We start from the raw sequence: 21,912 nt of genomic DNA, 5'->3' as shown, positions 1-21,912 counted from the left end.
AGGTTTTTCTCTTTAAGTCTGATACTTGCAAATAAAGGCCAGTGAAGTGGTAGGGAATCGGTCTTGCAATTCATTGTGCCAGTTTTATATTTTCAACTTTTGTTTCACATTTGGAAATGGTACATGATAGGGTCTCCAACAGGAAAAATACTAAAATATCTGTAAAACCATACAGATGAATTAAAAAGTACAATTCCCAGTACTCTGTAGTATGTGCCTGGAAGTATCATGATAACATAGCATTGATATATATATAACCTGAAAACAAATGTAAAATATATAATGTACTTTAGAAAATCCTGTAGTGGAAACATCTACATCAGTGAGCTGGAGAGGTGACCCAGTGGCTAAGAATGCATACTGCTCTTACAGTTCCTAATACCCATGTGGGGCAGATTGCAACCACCCCTAACTCCAGCTCCATGACCTCTAGCACCCCCTTCTGGCCCCTGAGAGCACATACACATACATGGGTGTATTCACATAGTCAGATGCACATTAGTGAAAGTAAAAATAATTTTTTGAAATGTTTACAGCAAGTAGTTCAGTGTTTTAAACTATAAATGCAGCACCCTTGTGTGCTGTTGAGTTGAACTCTGGGATAACTTTTGCAGAGCTGCATAGCACTCTTGTACTAATGACAGCACCTCTGTGATGGTGGATGCTACTGTGTGTGTGCTGGGACTTAGCATTCTGCTCTTAGACACTTTGGATTCTTTCTTCCAGGGTTTCTCTGCTGGACTTTTTGCATTCTACCATGATCAAGATGGAACTCCCCTGACGTCACGGTCTGCAGATGGACTCCCACCTTTTAACTATAGGTATTTGCTATCTTTATTCTTTTTATTTTTTTAATTATTATTATTTTTTAAAGATTTAGTTATTTATTATGTATACAGTGTTCTGTCTGCATGCATGCCTGCAGGCCAGACAAGGGCTTCAGATCTCATTATAGATGGTTGTGAGCCACCATGTGACTACTGGCCATAAAACTCAGGACCTCTGGAAAGAGCAGCCACTGCTCTTAACCGTTGAGCCATCTCTCCAACCCTGCTATTTTCATTCTTGTTTATCTTCTTTTTTTTTTTTTTTTTTTTTTTTGGTTTCTCTGTAGCTTTGGAGGCTGTCCTGGAACTCACTTTGTAGACCAGGCTGGCCTGCCTCTGCCTCCCGAGTGCTGGGATTAAAGGCGTGCGCCACCAGCGCCCGGCCTTGTTCACCTTCTTTAGAGGATGCTAGGACTAGAACCTGGGAATTGCAGCACTGTTCTTGTGGTGAGTGACAGTGACTTCGTGGCCAACCTAGAGTAACTGTAGACAGTAAGACAAGATGCACTTAAGAGATGGCTTGTTCTGAGGATCAGGACACCCCTTGACACTCGGGGCTCTACCCACCATATTATAACACATTTCACTTGACAGTATAGTTAGGCTGTGGGAAAACATGGAGTGGTCATATTTGGGGTTTTATTTATTTAGCATACTAAATTAGCCTTTGCTGTTTGCAGAAACTTGGGTGAACTGCTCAGGTGTAGTATAAAGCAGAATAACTCAAATAGTCCATTTATATGGAAATCAGATACTGGCAATAATAAAAGATAAGGGCTTCACTTTAGGTGGCAATCTGTTAACTGCTGTAAAGTAGCTACTGATGGAGGAGCGTCACATGGAAACCTTCCCAGGTGCTGACCGTTCCCATTCCTTTCTTAGGGTACTAACATGGAGTAAGTATTAACAATTCATCTGGAGCTGGCAAGATGGCTCAGGAGGGAAAGTGCTTGCTATATAAGCCTAACAAACACGCATATAACACAAACATACATACACATGCACACACTAATAGTAATAAATAAATTTTGAATTAAAAAAAAATAACACTTGGGCTGGGCGTTGGTGGCGCACGCCTTTAATCCCAGCACTCGGGAGGCAGAGGCAGGAGGATCTCTGTGAATTCGATACCAGCCTGGTCTACAGAGTGAGTTCCAAGACAGGATCCAAAGCAATACAGAGAAACCTTATCTCGAAACCCCCCCCAAAAAAAACCCAACAACAACAAAAACACCTAACACTTGGGACTGGAGAGAAGGCTCAGCAATTAAGAACACTTGTTGCTCTTCCAGAGGACCTGAGTTTTATGACCACATCAGGAGTAACTGCTTGTAACTTGAGTTCCAGAGGATCTGACCCCTCCTCTGGTCTCCCTGAGTACCTGCACACAAGTGACATAGACACATATAGACACACACAGGCACATAAATTAAAAAAAAATTTAATTAACCCTTATATGACTTGTCTTATGTATATTTTGCTTTAATTGCAAAGTTCTCCAGTAAAATAGTTAATACTATTTATTTATTTATTTATTTATTTATTTTCGTTTTTCGAGACAGGGTTTCTCTGTGGCTTTGGAGGCTGTCCTGGAACTAGCTCTTGTAGACCAGGCTGGCCTCGAACTCACAGAGATCCGCCTGCCTCTGCCTCCCAAGTGCTGGGATTAAAGGCGTGTGCCACCAACGCCCGGCCTCAATACTATTTATTTAGTATGTATTTCTTAATTTCTAGTTAGGTTTTTTTGTTTGTTTTGTTTTTTGGGACAGAATTTCTCTATGTAACCCTGGCTGTCCTAGAACTCTCTGAAGACCAGGCTGACCTTGAACTCAGATATTCAGCTAACTATGCCTCTCAAGTGCTGGGATTAAAGGTGTGTACCACCACACCTGGCTTATTTCTAGTATTTTTAGAGTAATTATAAAGTACAAAATTCTAGGCAGTGGTAGTGACCCATATCTGTAACCTCTGCACTTGGGGGTAGAGGCAGGAAGATGAAAAGTTCAAGGTCAGCCTCTGCTACATGATCAGCTCTGGGTTACATGAGGACTCATCTCAAAGAACCACAGTTGGGAGGACAACAACAAAGAAACAGAATGATAATGTATAAATGGATGTTTTTCCTAGAGTGTGCCTTTTGTTTGGTAGTATGGAAATCTGGTCTTTGAAAACAGTGCTGGTCCTGATGTAAAATGTAAATGATGAGATTACATTTCTGGAGTGGGAGAGTGATGGATGTGAGGGTCAAGGGAAGCTGATACTTGATGAAATCTTCCAGTTTAATTGGAAATGCTAGAATAATAAGTTCAGTTGTTAGGCGTAAAGAATTGGATTAGACTCTACCCTGTTTGGAGAAACCATTCATATGCTGGGCTTGGTGGTTTATACCTGTAATCCCAGAATTTGGGAGGCTGAGGCAGTGGGATAAGGAGCTCAAAGCCAGCCTCTGCTACATAGCACATTTAAGGCCAGCCTATACTATATGAGAGCATCTTTAAGAAAAAACAAACAAAAGGGAGTAAGGTTTGAGAGAAGCTGTTACCCTTGAAGGATGAATGGAGAACAGAATATTGATTGATTAATGAACTAAAAACTGTTCATTTTCTTGCTGGCTTTGTTCACTAAGTTTGAACATTGTCTTCAAAAAATAAAAATAAAATGAATTAATGCAGCACCCCCCATAGGAATAAGGGTCCTGAATATCAAAGTATTGAGTAGGAGGAGCAGGGATGAGAACTAAAGAACATGAAAACAATAGCTAGGACCAGAAGGTCTTGCATAAGCTGATAGCTTATGCCAAGAAAGTTTATTAAGAAATATAGTATCATTTATACTGTTTGTAGGGGGAATGGCCAGGGTCAGCAGAGAGCTAAGACAATGCTGACAGAAAACACGGGATACCTCAGCTACAGCTGGCTAAGGACTGATAACCATTGTCTGGGGGAAGAGTCAGGTCCCTAGAAATGGCATCCCTGACTGCTATGAGGCACTGAGTTTAGCTCTAGACTGGCCTTGCCAAATCCACTCCTGGACAAGGACACAGAACTGAAGTTCCCTTTGTCCTTTCTTCAGGGCCTCTAAGACAGCCTTGGGTTAATCTTGCTGCCTACAATGCAATGCAATGTCACCAACTGTCTCACACTTATATTGCCATGACTTCCTCACCACAGTGCACGGTATCCATTTTTAAAATCATAGTCCAAAATAAGGTGTCTCTTCCAAAAACAATCTCGAAATTGGAAGTAGATAAACAGATATGTTATGCATATCTGTTTATTCCCCCCCAAATATGGCCTAATATGCCTGGCTAGCCTCAAACTTACATGTAGCTAAGGATAACCTTGAATTCCATATTAGAGGTGTGTGCCACCATAGCCAGTTTACATGATACTGGGGACCAAACTCAACTCAAGTACTGCACCAACCGAGCTGCATCCAGCTGCATCTATAGCCTGGTGTTTTAGTGTTGATAGAAATTTTTTTGGGTTCTTCTGCAAGCCCTTTTATCATTGTTGGATATTCTTGTCTCTAACGATATCTTTGTTTCACGTCTTTCATCAGATGTTACGATAGCCACTACAGCCCTCTTACATAGTGATCTTCTAAATTGCTTTCCTTCTGTTTGTGTCCTTGGTTCTAAACAGCATTTCTTGGGCCGAAATAGTGAATCATGCATTTTTAAAAGTCCCCTTTGCTACCGCTGTGCTGGGTTATTGGTTTTCACAGTGGCCTTGAAATTGTAGACAGGGGATGGGAACCTCAGTGCTGCTGTTCTTCACGAAACTCATCCATCTTTCATGAATAATTGCTTCTTGAATTGATGCAGCCCTTTGCTTATTTCCAGGGCTCTGGAAACGTCGATTTGGCCAAGTTCTCATTGATTTCACCCCAGAATTTTTTTCCTGAGAACTTTCTAGAATTTAATTTTGTAGCTGACATGGAATGATTGTTTCCTTGATGGATAACCAGTTTCAGTGCACAACAATTAAATCATGTTTTCATTAATTATGGCAGCATTTTTTTTTGTTCAGTTTCCTTATATGCTTGGGTCTGTCTGCTTTGGTTCCTTCTCTTTTCTTTCTTTACTTTTCCTCCTCCTTCTCCTTTTTTCTTTTTATTTTTTAATGCAATAAACTTGCCAGAAGAAGCCACTGAGGGCTGGGGTCTACTCAGTGGCCAAGTGCTTACCCTGCATCTACAACATCCTGGACTGGATCTCTCACAACCAAAGGAGAAAAGATGGAGTTAATTCATTGTTGTCCCAGCTCAGTATTACTGTATGAACTTGAACAAGTTATTTCATCTCCCTAAGCATCTTCCTTTTTGCCTACAAGAGACTGTTAGAAAATCTTTATGAACCTGGGTGTGGTGGTACACACCTATAATTGAAGTACTTGAGAGGCAAAGATGGGTGGGTCTCTGTGAGTTCAAGGCTAGCCTGGTCTACACAGTGAATGCCAGGCCAACTAGTGCTACATAGTGAGAGCCTGTCTCAAGAAAGAAAATAAAATGCTTACAAGTACATTACATGGAAATAATGCATAAGAAACACTCAAGTAGTTCAATTTCATATTGTTATTCATAAATACTTTTACATTTACAGTTGTAGTAAATTGGCAAAATGACTGTCTTTTCTGTAATTACAGTCTTGGATTGTATCAGTGGAGTGATAAAGTAGTTCGAAAAGTGGAGAGATTGTGGAATGTGCGAAATAATAAGATAGTTCGCCACACTGTGTATCTCCTAGTAACTCCTCGTGTTGTTGTGAGTATTATTGAACTTCTTTGTGTCTCATTTTTGATTATGGTCCTTGCTTTACTGGTAATTTCTGTTTAAGAATGTGTGCTTAAATTTCAGTGTGTAATAGAAAATATAGGAAGACAATTTAATAAAGCCACCAGCCAAGACAGAGGGGAGGAGATGGAAATTTGGCAGTGCACCCCCATCAGCCCATTACTTTAAGACAGGAGATGAGAGTTGCTCACACCTAGGGAGAAACAGCATCATTCAACGTTATTCATGGGGCAACACAAGCATGAGGATCCCCTGGTTAAAGAAAAATTCTAAGAACAGCTAGTGCTTGACTGAAACCCCAGAAACTGGTGAAGGAGTGGAGACAGGCAGATCCCTAGAGTTCAGGTGATTTGCCAGCCAGCCTAGCACAGGAGATTAGCTCCAAGTTCAGTGATCTCTCTCTCTCTCTCTCTCTCTCTCTCTCTCTCTCTCTCTCTCTCTCTCTCTCTCTCTCTCTCTCTCTCACACACACACACACACACAAACACACACAAACACACACACACACACACACACACACACACACACAGAAATGTTATTTTAAAAATGAGGTGGATGGGCTGGAGAGATGGCTCAGAGGTTAAGAGCACTGACTGTTCTTCCAGAGGTCCTGAGTTCAATTCCCAGCAACCACATGGTGGCTCACAACCACCTTGAATGAGATCTGGTACCCTCTGCTGGCCTGCAGGCAGAAGGCTGTATACACAATAAATATTTTTTAAAAAACCTTAAAAAAATGAGGTGGAGAATATTTAAGGGACATACCAGTGACCGACTTCTGGTTTCCACATGCACATATACACATAGGATCATGTATGCACACCACACACAAAGTTATTTGAACAGAAAAAAAAAAACCATACCTGGGGTTGGGGCAATGGCTAGTGGGTAAGAACACTTGCTGTTCCTATAGAGGACCTGGGTTTGAGTTCCAGCATCCACATAGCTGCTCACAGCTGTTTATAACTCCAGTCCCAGGAACTCCAGGCCCCCTTCTGACTTCAAGTGTCAGGCATACATGGGGTGCACAGGCGTGCAGGCAAAATCCTCATAAATAAACAGAAGGAGGAGAAGAGCATGGGGACTCTTGGATCCAGCTCACTGGCAACTCCATTTGTCCTTCCTTGGGCACATACCTGAATAAAGGGAAGAAAGGAGGCCGGAAGAGGATAGCTGCTGATGCTTGCTTTGTTGGAGATGGCTTTAAAAGACTGTCACCTCAACCCAAAAGGCTCATTCAATGAGCTGACATTTCAAGAAGGCCCATATAATACACACGGAACTTTGCTGACAGAATCTTGTATAGAAAAGAATTTGTGTACGGTTTTGGGTATTCTTATCAAAGAATATGATGTGAATGTAACCAAGGGTCACCTGACATTATGACACAAGAGATGTGGCTGTTTGGAGGATGTCAATGTTCCAACAATCCTGAAGTGATAGATGCATAAATGCAGTCTTATCTGGTTTTATAATTTCATATAAGAAATCCCTTGTTATGATTACTGAGGACTAAAACTCAAGAAAACTGTCATTGCTGTAATGTTTCTGAGTAATGTCAACAGCCCCACATACATGCCATCAAGATAACTATTAAAATGGAAAGAACAAGCTGTACACTAGTGGGATGCAGTTGATGGTGTGAAAAGAGCCTTTGGGTTGGGACAAAGTATTTGCCAACCGTATTTTTGCTAGTAAGTTACTATAAATACATAAGAATATAACTGCAAGAAAACAAAGCCCTTGTTGCAAAATGGACAAGAAGACAGATGTCATGGTGTAATCTGAGTACTCAGGATTCGGAGGCAAAGGATGGAGAGTCTAGGCCAGCCTGGATTACATAGTGTGACCCTGGCTCCTAAAAGGAAAATAAATGTCTAAAATTTGGTATTCCCTATCCTCATTTGTAAGGGCTACTTTCAGGCTGTGACTCTTTCCTAAAGTTCTGTTTAGTTTAATAAATTTATAAAACTGAAAAAAGAAAATAAAACCAGCAGCAACAAATAACAGGCAAGGGACCTGAAAAGGCCTTTTTGTTTGGTTTGTTTTTTGCTTTTTTAGACAGGGTCTCTTTTTGTAGTCCTGGCTGTTCAGAACTTGCTCTGTAGACCAGACTGGCCTGGAACTCAGAGATTCACCTGCCTCTGCATGCCAAGTGCTGAGATTAAAGGCCTGGGCAACCATAGCGACTGACATGACATAAAAAAGCAAAAAACAAAACAAAACAAAACAAAAAAAACCAAGCCTGCCAATAGATATATAAAAATGTTCAGCATTACTAACCATTGGGAAATAATTAAAACTCCAATAAGATGTCTTATACCTGTGGCTTTTATAAAAAAGACAGCATGTTATGTATTGGTTGGAACACAGAGAAAGCATGCACTGTTGTTGGGAATATGAATAAAATACCTCCACTGAGGAAAAATTTTTTCCTCAATAAACTAAAATAGAATTACCATAGGATCCAGCAATCCTACTTTTGGATATTTAGTCATGAGGTTTCAAATCAGTTTGTCAAATGTCTCTTTTTCACATATTTGTACGGCACAAGTCACAATGGCCAAGTTATGAGAACTGCCTAAATGTCCATCAATGCATAAATATGTGACATATGTGTACATACATAGTGAAACAACATTCAGTCTTAAAGCGGAGGGAAACTCATTTATGATATCATGCAAGAGATTCAAGAACATTATGCTAAGTGAAGTAAGCTAGGCACAGAATGAGAAACACTCAGTGTTCTCGTGTGATATCTGAGACAGTGCAGGCTGGCATGTGTCTCAGTTGGAAGAGTGCTTGCCCTGGATTCGGGCCCCAGTACTACATAAAGTGGGCATGTGGGCACATCTGTGCACCCTGTACTCTGGAGGTGAAGGAAGAAACTCAAGGTCGTCCACAGCTACATAACAATTTATAGATCAGCCTGGGCTACATAATAGTACCCTATCTACAATAAAATAAAGGGATACACAGACGTGGCATAGGGTGGGGGTTATAGATGACAGGGGCCAGCATGGAGGGAAAGCTATAGAATTTCAAAGAGGAGAAAGGACTTTTTTCTTCTTAAAAATCAATTTTTTATCAGATCTAGAGTTAACAAATTAGTATTATACATTTAAAAGTTGTTAGGGGGCTGGAGAGATTGTTTGGTGGTTAAAAGCACTGGCTCTTCTTCCAGAGTTCAATTCCCACCACCTACATGGCAGCTCACAACTGTCTGTAATTCCAATGTCAGGGAATCTGATATCTTTTATGACCTCTAGACCTCTATGGGTACTGCATGAACAGACCCGCACTCAGGAACACAAATACATGTAAAATATATATTTTTAAATTGCTAAGGAATAAATTTCAAAAGTTCTTTTTTTTTTTTTTTTTGGTTTTACGAGACAGGGTTTCTCTGTATTGTTTTGGAGGCTGTCGGTCCAGCCCGGCCTCGAACTCACAGAGATCCGCCTGCCTCTGCCTCCCGAGTGCTGGGATTAAAGGCGTGCGCCACCAACGCCCGGCGTATGTAATGTATTTTAATCTTATTCTTGCTCTCAAATATTACCATAAGTATTTTGAGATGATAGATATGTTAATTATCTTGATTAAACTCTTCCATGATATTCATAAATCATGACATTACTGTACCCTATAACAATGCATAATTTTATAAATTATCAATTTATAAAGATAAGAAATGTTTAAATTATTAACATTAGAATTACAACTAAGCATAATAATCTTTTTTTTGTTGTCTTTTGTTTTTGGAGACAGGGTTTCTCTGTGTAACTTTGGAGCCTGTCCTGGAACTCATTCTTTAGACCAGACTGGCTTCAAACTCAGAGAGATCTGCCTGCCTCTGTCTCCCAAGTGCTGAGATTAAAGGTGTGTGCCACTACCTCCCAGCTCTAATTTTTTTTTTGATGTGACATTTTTTTGTGTGTGTTTATTTGAGGCAGGGTCACATGTAGCCCAGGTTATACTCTCTGTAGTAGTGATGACCTGAACCCCTGATCATCTTGCCTCTAATAACAAGCATGTGTCAATACCAGACTGTAAAATATATATGTCCCTTATAGTTGAAAAGTGAAGAGAGAGCTCAGTGGCTAAGAGTGTTCACTGTGCAGCCAGGAGAACCAGAGTCTACCACCCTTGTAGCAAGCTGGGAATCCTACAAATGCCTGTAACTCCAGCTTCCAGGCCTCTGACACCCTCTTGCCTGTATACATGAGCACAAACACACACACACATACATGGTTTTCAAAATAAATCTTCAAAGAGAGAAAAAATATTAAGAGAGGTAATAGTTTTCTAGCCAAGAAGAATGCGATAATATCAAAGTATTTATCTCTATTTAAATCGCATTTTAAGGAGGTTCTGTCTCATGCAGCTGACTCTTTCATGTGACTTTATAATAACTCGTGATGAAAGTGCTGTCATCTCACCCTGCTCTTGTGGTGTTTGTTTTTCTGACTCTCAGGAAGAAGCGCGGAGGCATTTCAACTGTCCAGTTCTAGAGGGGATGGAGCTTGAAAATCAAGGCGGGATGGGCACTGAGCTCAACCACTGGGAGAAGCGGTTGCTGGAGGTCTGCTCAATGTTTATTTTTACTAATGTAACTCATGCACATGATTCAGTTCTGTGTAATGTTTCTCTATAAACATTCGTTTATATAGAGAGGATCTAGAAGTTAAATGAATTTACTAGAGTAAATCAAACTTAAGTAATTCTAAAATCACTTTAGAGTGGAGATTATGCAAACATGCTCTGGAGTAAGAAGGTGAAATTTACATTAGTAACATAGACTACCCACGTGGCGCTCCTAAGTTTTAAGGACTGAGTAATATTGTATTATATAATTGAAACAAGCCTATCTTAATGCACATTGTATTTTAAATAATAGTTTTCTTATTTTTAGACAATGTGTTATTATGTAGTCCAGGCTGGCCTTGAACTTAAAGTAATACCCTTTCCTCTGCCTCTGGACTCTGAGTGCTAGGACTGCAGATGTGTACACCATGCCAGACTTAAAAACTGTTGTGATTTTGCCTTTGTAGTACTGGGTATTCAACCCACAGTCTTGTGCATGTTTGGCAATTGTTTTATTTCTGACATATATAAATTTTTATAATTTAAAAATAACATGTAAGCTGGATGTGGGTGCCTTTAGTTGCAGTACTCAGGCGGCAGAGGCATGTGGAGCTCTGTGAGTTCGAGGCCAGTCTGGTCTATGTAACAAGTTGCAGGCCAGCCAGAGCTACATAGTGAGAATCCATCTCAAAAAAAAGATGTGATGAGGAGGCTGGAGAGATGGCTCAGTGGTTAAGAGCACTGACTGTTCTTCTAAAAGGTCCTCAGTTCAATTCCCAGCAACCACATGGTGGCTCACAACCACCTTGAATGAGATCTGGTACCCTCTGCTGGCCTGCAGGCAAAAGGCTATATACACAATAAATAAATAAAATATTAAAAAAAAAAAGATGTGATGAGCAGCAGCTATGCATGCCCTCCAGGGTGGTGGGGTAGTGGACATTCTTAGTTCAACTGAATGATCACATGCTCAGGTCCTCACCAGGCCGTGTTGGGACAGTTCATAGAAGGATATTAGCACACAACATGCCAGCACAGCAGAATCAGGCCGGCTGACAGCCTGCCTCTCTCGCTCATCTGCAGTACAGGAGCACAAACTCCCCCTCGGATGTAAGATATGGTTTGACTTAAGAGACTGTGACCCAAATAGGAGCTATTATCTTTTTAGTGGTTCCATAAGGGACACACCCAATAGTTACTTTACATAATGACATTTCAAACTGTGACTTCCTAATGGGTATTTGTGTTCATTTATAGTACTCCCAAACCCAGAGGTACATCAGCAAGTCTTTCCCCTTATGTATTATTGCCAGGTAATGTCCTATCTTTATTAGGTTTCAGGGGAATAGAGCCAGAAAGTTAATCTCAGGTCACATTCATTTCTATAAAAAGAATCAGGAGTTAGAATTCAGACTCTGAAATGAGATGCCTTGGTTAGAAAGTGCATTTCTTCTTCAAGATCTGTTTGGGTAGTTGCCACAATTTGAGCTCATGACTGAAGGTCATCAGCTTGGGAACAATGAATTTCTGCTTGTGCTTGGCTGCTGTGATCTAGGTCACCAAAGAGCATCAATGACAAACATTTATGAAAGCACGTACCCTCACTCTTCCTGTGGGAATGTCTGTCTTTGTATTTTCCTTAAAGAATTTCCTTAAGTGATTTCCTTGGAAGCTATAGACTGGCCAGAAATGAAACTTTATGTAATTTTCAGTAGAAGACCCGAGAATACCAATTTTATTAGCTTCTTTGTTTCTCTCAGAAGAGTGTTGTTTCTGTGGACTGTTGTATTAAAGGGTGCTGTAAGGTATGGGAAAAGAACTCTCAGTGTCATGGAGAGACTCAAAAAACACTAGAGTGGCCCAGTTGGCCTGGAGCCCTCACCAGAATGTGGCTTTCTGGTAGGAATCCTGGGATGTAATTAAAGGTACTGGACAACTAGATATTTTCCCCAGATCCTTTGATTCCCTGTATCTGCCATGCTTTTTGCACATTAGTGTAGGTATCTATGATCATGAAGTTGAGAGTTAGGAAAGTGCTTTCTTTGCAAACCATGTAAGCATTCCTCCTGACCACCTGTCCCCAACACTCCCTTAGGTAGAGTAAACTGTTTACAGTAGGGCTCCTCACTGTATGGATGCTTGTGTTCATTTTGTCATCAGAAAGTCTTCACTGCTGGTTGTCCTCACCGTGGGAAATCATACATGACGGTGACTTGAGACAAAGGGTAGAGTCTACTTCCTCTATCGAAATGCCTTAAAAGCTTTTATATTTGCACATTTTCTAGTAAATATTTACCCACATGAAACATCTTAAATATGCATAGCGGTCATAGAATCATCATCTAATAAAATCTGTTGGTAATTTTCAGAATGAAGCAATGACTGGTTCTCACACCCAGAACCGAGTCCTCTCTCGAATCACTCTGGCATTAATGGAGGACACTGGGTAAGATGGCTGTGAGAAAATGATGTGTTTATAAAACGAAATCGTATTCAAAATATAGCTGTAAAAAGTGCTGATTTTTCAAACAATATGTACTTATGATTCTTGGACTTTGTGTAGTTTGTTCTTAATATAACAGAATGAATATAACAAAATCTAAGAGACTATGAAGCTATGCTGATATGAAGGGAAAACTAACCTAGATAGTTTTAAATTATTTAATCAAATGAGTGATATATAAATTCCTAGGATTTTTGTTGTTGTTTTGTTTTGTGTTTTGAGACAGGGTCTCACTGTGTGGTTCTTCTGACCTGAAACTTGATACGTAGACCAGCCTGGCCTCAAAATCATTGTGAGCCTCCTGCCTCTGCCTCCCAGCTGCTGTGATTAAAGGTTAGTGTCACCATTCCCAACAGATTCCTAATTTTTAAATGAGTGGATCTCTCTGGTAAAAGAGTGAAATATGTATTTAAATAAACCGCTTTATTTAACTCCTACTTAACAAACCAGAGTAATTTTAGTGGAAGCATTATTGCCTCTTGCTTTTTCTAAAACAGCCTACAAGAAATTTGAAAATAGCATTGAATTTGAGAACCAGTGATAAAAAATATTGTTAAAGCCCTGAAAATAAGCTGACATGGTGACACTGCCTGTGATCTCAGTCCTCATACTCCAGAGGCTGACACAGGGTGGATTGTGAGTCCAGTCTAAGTTTATAGCAAAACTCTGCCTCAGAAACTCTTTCTTTCTTTTCTTTTTAATTAATTAATTATTTATTTTTGGTTTTTCGAGACAGGGTTTCTCTGTGTTGTTTTGGAGCCTGTCCTGGAACCCACTCTGTAGACCAGGCTGGTTTCGAACTCACAGAGATCCATCCGCCTGCCTCTGCCTCCCGAGTGCTGGGATTAAAGGCATGCGCCACCACCACCCAGCCCAGAAACTCTTTTAAAAAAGCAAAGCAAAACAAAACAACCCACACACCATGAAAATAATTGATATTGCCTTAACTTTTGAGGAATTAACAAAGTATAAAGATTTGGGGACTGGAGAGATAGCTCAGCAGTTAAGAACACTGCCTGCTCTTTCAGAGGAACCAAATTCAATTCCTAGCACCCGCTTGCCAGCCCACAACTGTCTGGGACTCCAGTTTGAGAGGACTTGACACCCTGTTCTAGCCCCCTCAGGCACTAGACACATGTATTGTGCATGTGCCCATATACATATAAAATAAAAATAAAAATTTAAAAAATTAAGACTAAATTTAAAAACTGAAAAAAAGCAGTTGTCTTAATTGCTTTTCTACTGCTGTGATAGAATCACATAACCAAGGAAAGTGTTTGTTTTGGCCTGTGGGTCCAGAGGGTTAAAGCGTGAGATGGTGGGAGGAAGGAGCGGCTGAGAGCTCACATCCATGAAGCAGAAACAGCGCTGGGAATCACGGGAGTATTTGAAATCTCAAAGCCCCCCACCCCAGTGTCATATCTCCAACCAGACTACACCTAATTCTTCCCAAATCCTTGCCAACTGGGGACTCAGTTATTCAAATATATGAACCTATGGGGGGCATTCTCATTCAAATTACCACAGAAGTATAAAGATTTTAAAATACAGAGGTCATGACAAGATATAGAGGTCATAGCTGACCCTGAGAATAGTTTTGATAAAAATGAGAGGAGTGGGGTGCAGTGGATTAATGGTAGAACTCTTGCCTAGCAGATTCAAGCTTCCATCCCCAACCTGGATGTTCCCATTAAATAATGATAGTGATGATAATAATAATAAAATAATAATAAGAAATAATGATAATAGAGACTAAAAATTCCTCTGTTCTAGCCAGGTGGTGGTGGTGCACACCTTTAATCCCAGCACTCGGGAGGCAGAGGCAGGCGGATCTCTGTGAGTTCCAGGCCAGCCTGGTCTACAGAGGGAGTTCCAGGACAGCCTCCAAAACAATACAGAGAAACCCTGTCTGGAAAAACCAATAAAAAAATAAAGAAAGAAAGAAAAAAAAATCCTCTGTTCTGTTTAATGAGAGCCAAAGATCTAGGTCAGGAAGGATTTGATTGAGACAGCTTTTTCCTAACAGTGCAAACTCGGTGAGATCTAGAAAACCAAGAACGAATTAGCTTAATGAGAGAAAGAAATCAACTCAGATGGGAATTGGCTTCCTGCCTGTTAATTCAGGGGGAAGGAGTGGGAGTGAAGATGCAGGTCCTTTTGTAGGGAAAGGCTGAATGTGGAGGAAATTCATAAATGATAGTTTCCATGTCACTGGCATTCAGAAGGAAATTCAACCCCAGGGAAGAGGAATTGTATGTAGGTCGTTTAAATGATTCATGGGCATTTTTTATGACTCTACACAAATCTACTTTTTGTTGTTTTCTTGTGAGATTTTTGTTACTGTTGTTGTTTTGGGGGAAGGGACAGGGTTCACTATCCCGGGCTGGTTTTGAACTCCTGCCCCCACCTCTGTCTTCCTAGCACTGGGATTCAGGTGTGAACCCCAAGCAGCTCCCCTACTTCCTAACCTCTTTCACCACTGGAGAACCCTAAAGAAAAACAGCGTCTTACATCCTGTAGGGTGGGGATACCTGATAGCACTCTGAAAGTCATTATTATCATGTAAAATTTGAAATAAAAAAGGTACATTCTGGGCTGGAGAGATGGCTCAGAGGTTAAGAGCACCGGCTGTTCTTCCAGAGGTCCTGAGTTCAATTCCCAGCAACCACATGGTGGCTCACAACCATCTGTAGTAAGATCTGGTGCCCTCTTCTGGCCTGTAGGCATACAAGCAGGCAGAATACTATATACATAATAAATAATTTTTTAAAAAAAGGTACATTCTATAAAGTGATAACAAATATTTAAGTTCATGTACACTTCTGTCATCTTGGGGATATTCTTTTAAGTATTTTATTATGAAATATACTAGTATACCCAAAATGCAGAGAAAACAATGCATATAAAACAGTGACTCACTGGGCAGTGGTGATACACGCCTTTAATCCCAGCACTCGGGAGGCATAGGCAGGTGGATTTCTGTGAGTTTGAGACCAGCCTGGTCTACAAGAGCTAGTTCCAGGACAGCCTCCAAAGCCATAGAGAAACCCTATTTGGAAAAATAAACAAACAACAACAACAACAACAAAAATATTTCTTTATCCTAGAATCAGCAATATGTTGTCTCTCATCTGTAACATTGTCTTTATTATCTTGAAAGTTGCAGATATTTTTCCTATATAGTCTACTACAAGTTCCTATACTAGATGGACTTTTAAAAGGAACCATTAACAAAATTTAAAATTTCTTAATATTTTATATATCTTGTTATAAAGGCTTACATAACCATATAACCCTTTGTTTTTCTCCTTTTATAACTGATTTGTTTAAGATCTAAATATAGGGTCAGATGGTGGTGGCCCATGCCATAAATCCAAGCAGAGGCAGTTGGAACTCTGTAAGTTCAATGCCAGCTTGGTCTACAAGAGCTAGTTCCAGGCCAGCTAGGACTACACAGAGAAACCCTGTCTCAAAAAAGCAAAACAAACAAAACAAAACAAAACAAAAAACCAACAACAACAACACAAAAAAAGATCTAAATATAATCCTGGTTGGTTGGTACATTTCTTCAGTCTGTTAATCTAAACCTTTTTCGCACATTCTACACAAGTGTGCAATTTCCCTGGTATAGTGCCTCACACCACAGGAAAACATCTTGACCAAGGTGTAGTGCTCAGGCATTGGCAGAGACACCAAGACCTTCGACAGGAAAAGAGCACCTTAACAAATGGTGCCGGGACCAGGTCAGAAATGAACAAGACCTAACTTACTTGCTGAAAAATAAAGCAATTGAAATAAATCAGATGTAAGTCTTTATCATACTGGATTAGGAAATGATTCTTAGATCTATCACCAATAGTTACAGCAATCAAAGAAGAAAAATAGAACATTTGGATATCATCGGAAAAAATAAAAAAATTGTGCTTCAGAGAAAATTATCAAGAAAATAAAATATAACTCACAGAATAAGAATATATATTTCAGGTCATTTATCGAGTGCCTATACAATATCCAGAATAGGTAGAGGATCAGAGAAAGGCACAATAAGAAAAAGGCCATAGGGGAAAAAACAATTTAAAAAGTATTTCTTAAAAAATATGCAGAGGCAAATGAGCATATATATGCATAACATCACATTGTCATTAACAAACTACCAATTAAAACTCTAATGAGACATGACTACATACATAGCACTCTCAATACCACCAAATCCCAGCAAGGACAGAGAGTAACAGAACTCACTGTTAGTAGGAAAGCAAAATGATTCAGCCACATTTGAAGATAGTTTGGTAATTGCTTATAAAACCAAAGATGTTCTTCCCATACAGCTAACTATGCTCCTTGATATTTACCAAATGAGCTGGAACTGTACACCTGCCACAAAAGCCTGCCCATAGATGCTCATATTGGCTGGATAAACAAGCTGTGATAGATCAGATAAGGAGGAATTCTTTATTTAACACTAAAAACGAAGGAGTACAAGCCGTGAGGGGACCTGGATACTAAGTGGAAGGAGACAGTCTGTAAAGGCCGCACGCTGCACATCCAACTGTGGATGCAGGGTTAAACTGGAGACAGAGTAAAGAAGGTGGGTCAGGATGGAGAAAGGAATGTGCAGAAGACGGGGGGGGCACTACACCCTGCTGTGCAGCATCTTAGGTATGTGTGCTAGGCAGAACACACATACATACCTAAAAGAGAATGCAATGCTAAGAGTGAGCCCTAATGTGAACTATGGATTTTGGTAGTAATGGCATTCCCGTGTAGATTCACTGGTATAACCAATGTGTAGCTTTGGTGAGGGACACTGTGGTCTGTAGAGGTGGGGAGAATCTAGGAAGTCTTTGTACCCTCTACTCAATTTTGCTAGTACTTTAAAACTGCCTCCCCACACTAAAGTTTGAAAAGGGAAAAAACAAAAGAGATTCTGCTATACACCACAGCATGTATGAGCCTGTAAAACATTATGTTAAGTGATAGATCCAGACTGACAGTGGTTTAGTGTTTATCAGGAATGGGAGATGGGGAAGGGAACATGGTTTATTCGAGGGGTGATGGAAGTGTCCTGAAATTAAATAGTTATGGCATGACCATGTGTGTATCCTAGAGATTATTTTCATGTTATATGGGTTTGATCTCACTTTTTAAAGCATATAGAAGCCAAAACTCTGAGTTCCAAGCATTGTCACTTAACTGGTTTGCACCTTTGAGTTTCCTCACTTGTAAAATAGAGGTGGCAGTGATCCTTATTTCATCGAGGTTTCTGAGGCTTAACCAAGCTACTTTATGGAAAGCCCTGGTACTTGCCTTAGTGCGTTGTGATTACCAACCAACTGTTGAAATTTTCTATAAAACCTGAACCAAAGTCTCCTGAGAAAAGTTTCACATTTACTGCCCACAGCACAGTTCTTCATTCTGTTGCTTTTGAAAGGAAGGAAGGCTCCTAGAATGCACTAAATGATCTTGTAGTCCAGGAAGCTCTGGAAACCGGCTTCCTCATAAAGGCCTCAGGTCTCCACACCAGCTTAAGTTTTGCTGGTGATATACTTCTGGTAGTACTTTTTAATTGTCTTTTGTAAAACTCATTACTTAGAGTATTTTGGTTTATCAGTCCTCACTAGATTAGAATTTTAAAATTATTTATTTGGGGTTTTGCTTGTTTGAGACAGGGTCTCAGTGTATAGCTCTGTCTGACCTGAAACTCACTGTAGACCAGGCTAGCCTCAAATTCATAGAGAGCTGCCTCCTTTGTCTTGCCAGTGCTGGGAATAAAGGGTACACCACACACCCACCTTATTTTTGTGTGTGTCTATGCTACATGTGTGTGAGTCCCCTCGGAGGCCAGAAGAAGGCTTTGGATCCCCTGAAGCTGGAGTGTGCTGGCTAAACTGCCTTTGATTAAAAACCCCTTTCTCACAGTCCTGTGCAGCAGCCCTCCTGCAGCAAGGGTTTTACAATATTCAGCTTGCCCATGGCCTGCAGGCTCCCTCTGAAGTCGGTGCTCTGCCCGTCGCGGAGATCTGTGGTAGGTGCTAGGGGCAGTAAAGGGCTCTTTCTTGCATTGTCTCCACAGCTGGTACAAAGCAAATTACAGCATGGCAGAGAAACTCGACTGGGGCCGAGGAATGGGCTGTGAATTTGTCAGGAAGAGCTGTAAATTCTGGATCGATCAGCAGAGGCAAAAGTAAGAGCATCTTTCCACCTGTATCTGTGTAGTTCATTTCTGAACTGGGTTCTTTGTCTTGAGCATCAAACACCAGCTACTGTGTGTAGAAAATATTCTATAAGTTCTTCATAAAAATCGTAGGTATCTACAGGATTGTTTTGTGCAAGAGCAGTATGAGCTCTACCCACTGAGCCATCTCTCCAGACCTTCCTCTCCCACCCAGCCCCTGACAGTTTTCTCTGTGGCGCAGGCTGGCTTCAAACTCATGATCTTCCTGCCTTAACCTCCCCTCTTTATTTGCCTGCTCCACCAGAGAAAGGTTCATTCTTAAGTGTAAGGTAGACTTCTCCAGAGACAGGTCTGGGCCTGGAGATGACTCTTCTAAGAGTTCTACCATTGTGAACAAGCTTCCTTAAAGCTCATGAGACTATTCGTGTTGTCTGTCTCACATTGAATAAATGGTGGCACTTTATGGTTTTCTGTTGTGTAAATTATCAAATGTATGTGTATAAGGTTGACTTTACTGTCCTCTTGTTACATTTTAGTTGTCTGTCAGGTTGCTGTACCTTCTCTTTGTTTCTTTCCAAAGATATTTCTTTTAAAATTCGTCTTCCTTAGCAATCTACTTATGTGGCTCAGTTAGTAGAGTGCCTAGCATGATCCCCAGTACCACATAAGCCAGTATGGTGAAGTAAACATGTAATCCCACTATTCCAGAGGTCATCTTCAGCTGCATAGCAAGTTCGAGGCCAGGCTGGGTTCATTTTGAGCCACCGGTGTCATATTCTCATGCTGGCTTCTGCTCTTTGTGGCATATTTCCCTCTGCTTGTTCTGGCCATCTCCTCTCTCCAGAGTCTTGAACCATTTGATTAGAGGCATTTCTTCTTTCAATGTCCTTAACACTAAGTTTCCTCTCTAGCAGACCCCATAACCACAGTTTCATTGTGTTGTAGCTTTCTTTTCATCTAGTTCAAAGTGTTTTCCCCTTGAGTTTTCTTTGACCTGTGGATTATTGACTAGTATGTCACTTAGTTTTCAAGGGTGTGACCTTTTTCATGTCATATTTTTGCTGTTGGATTCTAGTTTGATTCCATTGTAGTGGAGGAAATACTCTGTATGATTTTTTAGTGTATCTGAATGTATTGAGGTTTGCATTATGGCTCAACAGGGTTTGTCTTGCTGTGTGTTCTCTGAGCACTTGGAAAGAATGCATAGTCTGCTATTGTTTGGTGGAATATATGGCAAGACCATGATGTCGTGTAGGTCCATATTGTTAACCCTTTACATCTTTTTGATTTCTTGCTTGTTTAGTCTCCTAATTGTTTTAAATTTTTTAAAAAAATCATCTGTCTATATTACTGTGTGTATCCATACTGTATGTAGGGAGAACTATGCATGCCATGGTACATGTGTGGTTGTCAGAGGACAACTCTGTGGAGTTGAATCTCTCCTTCCACTTTTGTGTTGGTTCTGGGGATTGAACTCAGACTGCAGGACTAGCCTTCACCCACTGAGCCATCTGGCTGGTCCATTCTACAGTCGTTGAGAAAGTTCCTACCACCCTGGTTTCTAACCCTGAAGTCCCTGTCTAGTCTGTCCTCTTTGCTCTGTTTTCCATGTCTTTCATTGTGCTAGTTCTACTATCTAGGGATTTCAGTTGTCCTTTAAATGAAGAAGAGAGAAAATACATCTGTTCTGGGAATAGAAGTGAGACTTCATACTTTCTTAATTCAGACTATGGACCTACAGAACCGGATTTTACTGGTGATGTGTAGAAAAGGGTTAATGGGATTTTCTTCAATAGGGTGTAATATGCTCTCGGCCTCAAGACAAGTCCTCCACGTCTATGCTCAGCATCCCCTCTACTCTGGGGAAAATCTTGATAACCTGAGATTTACTGTGAACTGTTAGACCCTGCGATTATAGCTGAGATGGTCTCTGTAATGGACATGTGCGGACCTCCATTCAGCAGGCCGTTGACATGGAAAATAACCTGATGCCAGCTTGCCTTCCTTGTGTGCAGGAGGCAGGTGCCAAGCCCGTACTGTGACACACTCAGGAGTAACCCACTGCAGTTGACTTGCAGACAGGACCAGAGAGCCGTGGCTGTGTGTAACCTGCAGAGGTTTCCTAACCCTTTACCACCAGAGTACCAGGTAACACTTGTCCCAGCACTTCTTCTAAAGTATCTCTGTTTTAATTAAGAGAATAAGTCTCTTCCATTTTTTACTGTGTCATTTCCTGGAGCTTGCGGATCCCTCATTTCTTCAGGGCTAACGTGCTGCTTAGCAGTCATGTAGTACCTAGCTGTTCCTTGGGACAACAGCCAAGCACACCCCAGGATCCTGCCCCATCTCCCCAGCAGTGGGTTTACAGGGCTGCCCCATGCCCAGCTGTTAAGGGTCAAATGTGGTTCCTCACACTTGACAGAAAGTGCTATAGCCACAGAGGCAACTCCTCAGCTTCTGTTTGATCTTTTTCTTCCTAATCATTGCTAACATCTCCTTTAAATTTCTCTAATTTATTCAGAAAACAAAACTCTTAAAAGAAAATAGGTACTCTACTCTAGTTAGCTGGAAGATGTAGGAATTCTGCTTTTAAAACGATTTGATTTGTGAGATCTAAACGATGAGCAGGGGATGGAGAGATGGCTCCTGTGGAGGACCTGGGCACCATTCCCAGCACACACACACACACACACACACACACACACACACACACACACACACACACACGTCAGCTCACAACTGTTTGTAGCTCCCACACACACACACACACACACACACACACACACACACACACACACACACACACACACACACACACCCCGTCAGCTCACAACTGTTTGTAGCTCCCGCTGCTAGGGCATCCAGTAGACCTTTCTAGCCTCCAGGGGCATCCTGCACACACATAGCACACTTATACACAGGCCAGAAAAACACTTAAACACATAAACGTTAAAGTAAATAAATCTTTCCTAAAAACAAAATGCTGCTCGTGTCCAGCCTGAGTCTGACTGATCTTAGCTTCCTCTTCT

The 21,912-nt window shown here is 40.8% G+C and overlaps 1 protein-coding gene across 1 annotated transcript in view; it reads left to right on the top strand.

The window, feature by feature from the left end:
* The window catches only part of Lmln (leishmanolysin like peptidase), a 43,554-nt gene that overhangs the window by 12,972 nt on the left and 8,670 nt on the right, over positions 1–21,912 (top strand). Inside the window, exons 8-13 of the mRNA XM_040750892.1 lie at positions 727–821; positions 5,474–5,591; positions 10,096–10,203; positions 12,575–12,651; positions 18,782–18,892; positions 20,899–21,031. Coding sequence (XP_040606826.1) covers positions 727–821; positions 5,474–5,591; positions 10,096–10,203; positions 12,575–12,651; positions 18,782–18,892; positions 20,899–21,031 — 642 coding nt within the window. The remainder of the gene's footprint in view (positions 1–726; positions 822–5,473; positions 5,592–10,095; positions 10,204–12,574; positions 12,652–18,781; positions 18,893–20,898; positions 21,032–21,912) is intronic.

The sequence above is a fragment of the Mesocricetus auratus genome, unplaced genomic scaffold (assembly GCF_017639785.1).
Source record: "Mesocricetus auratus isolate SY011 unplaced genomic scaffold, BCM_Maur_2.0 Super-Scaffold_100008, whole genome shotgun sequence".
In the NCBI taxonomy this organism is placed as follows: domain Eukaryota; kingdom Metazoa; phylum Chordata; class Mammalia; order Rodentia; family Cricetidae; genus Mesocricetus; species Mesocricetus auratus.
Note: the sequence above shows the minus strand (reverse complement) of the source record. Positions and strands in the feature narration are given on the sequence as shown.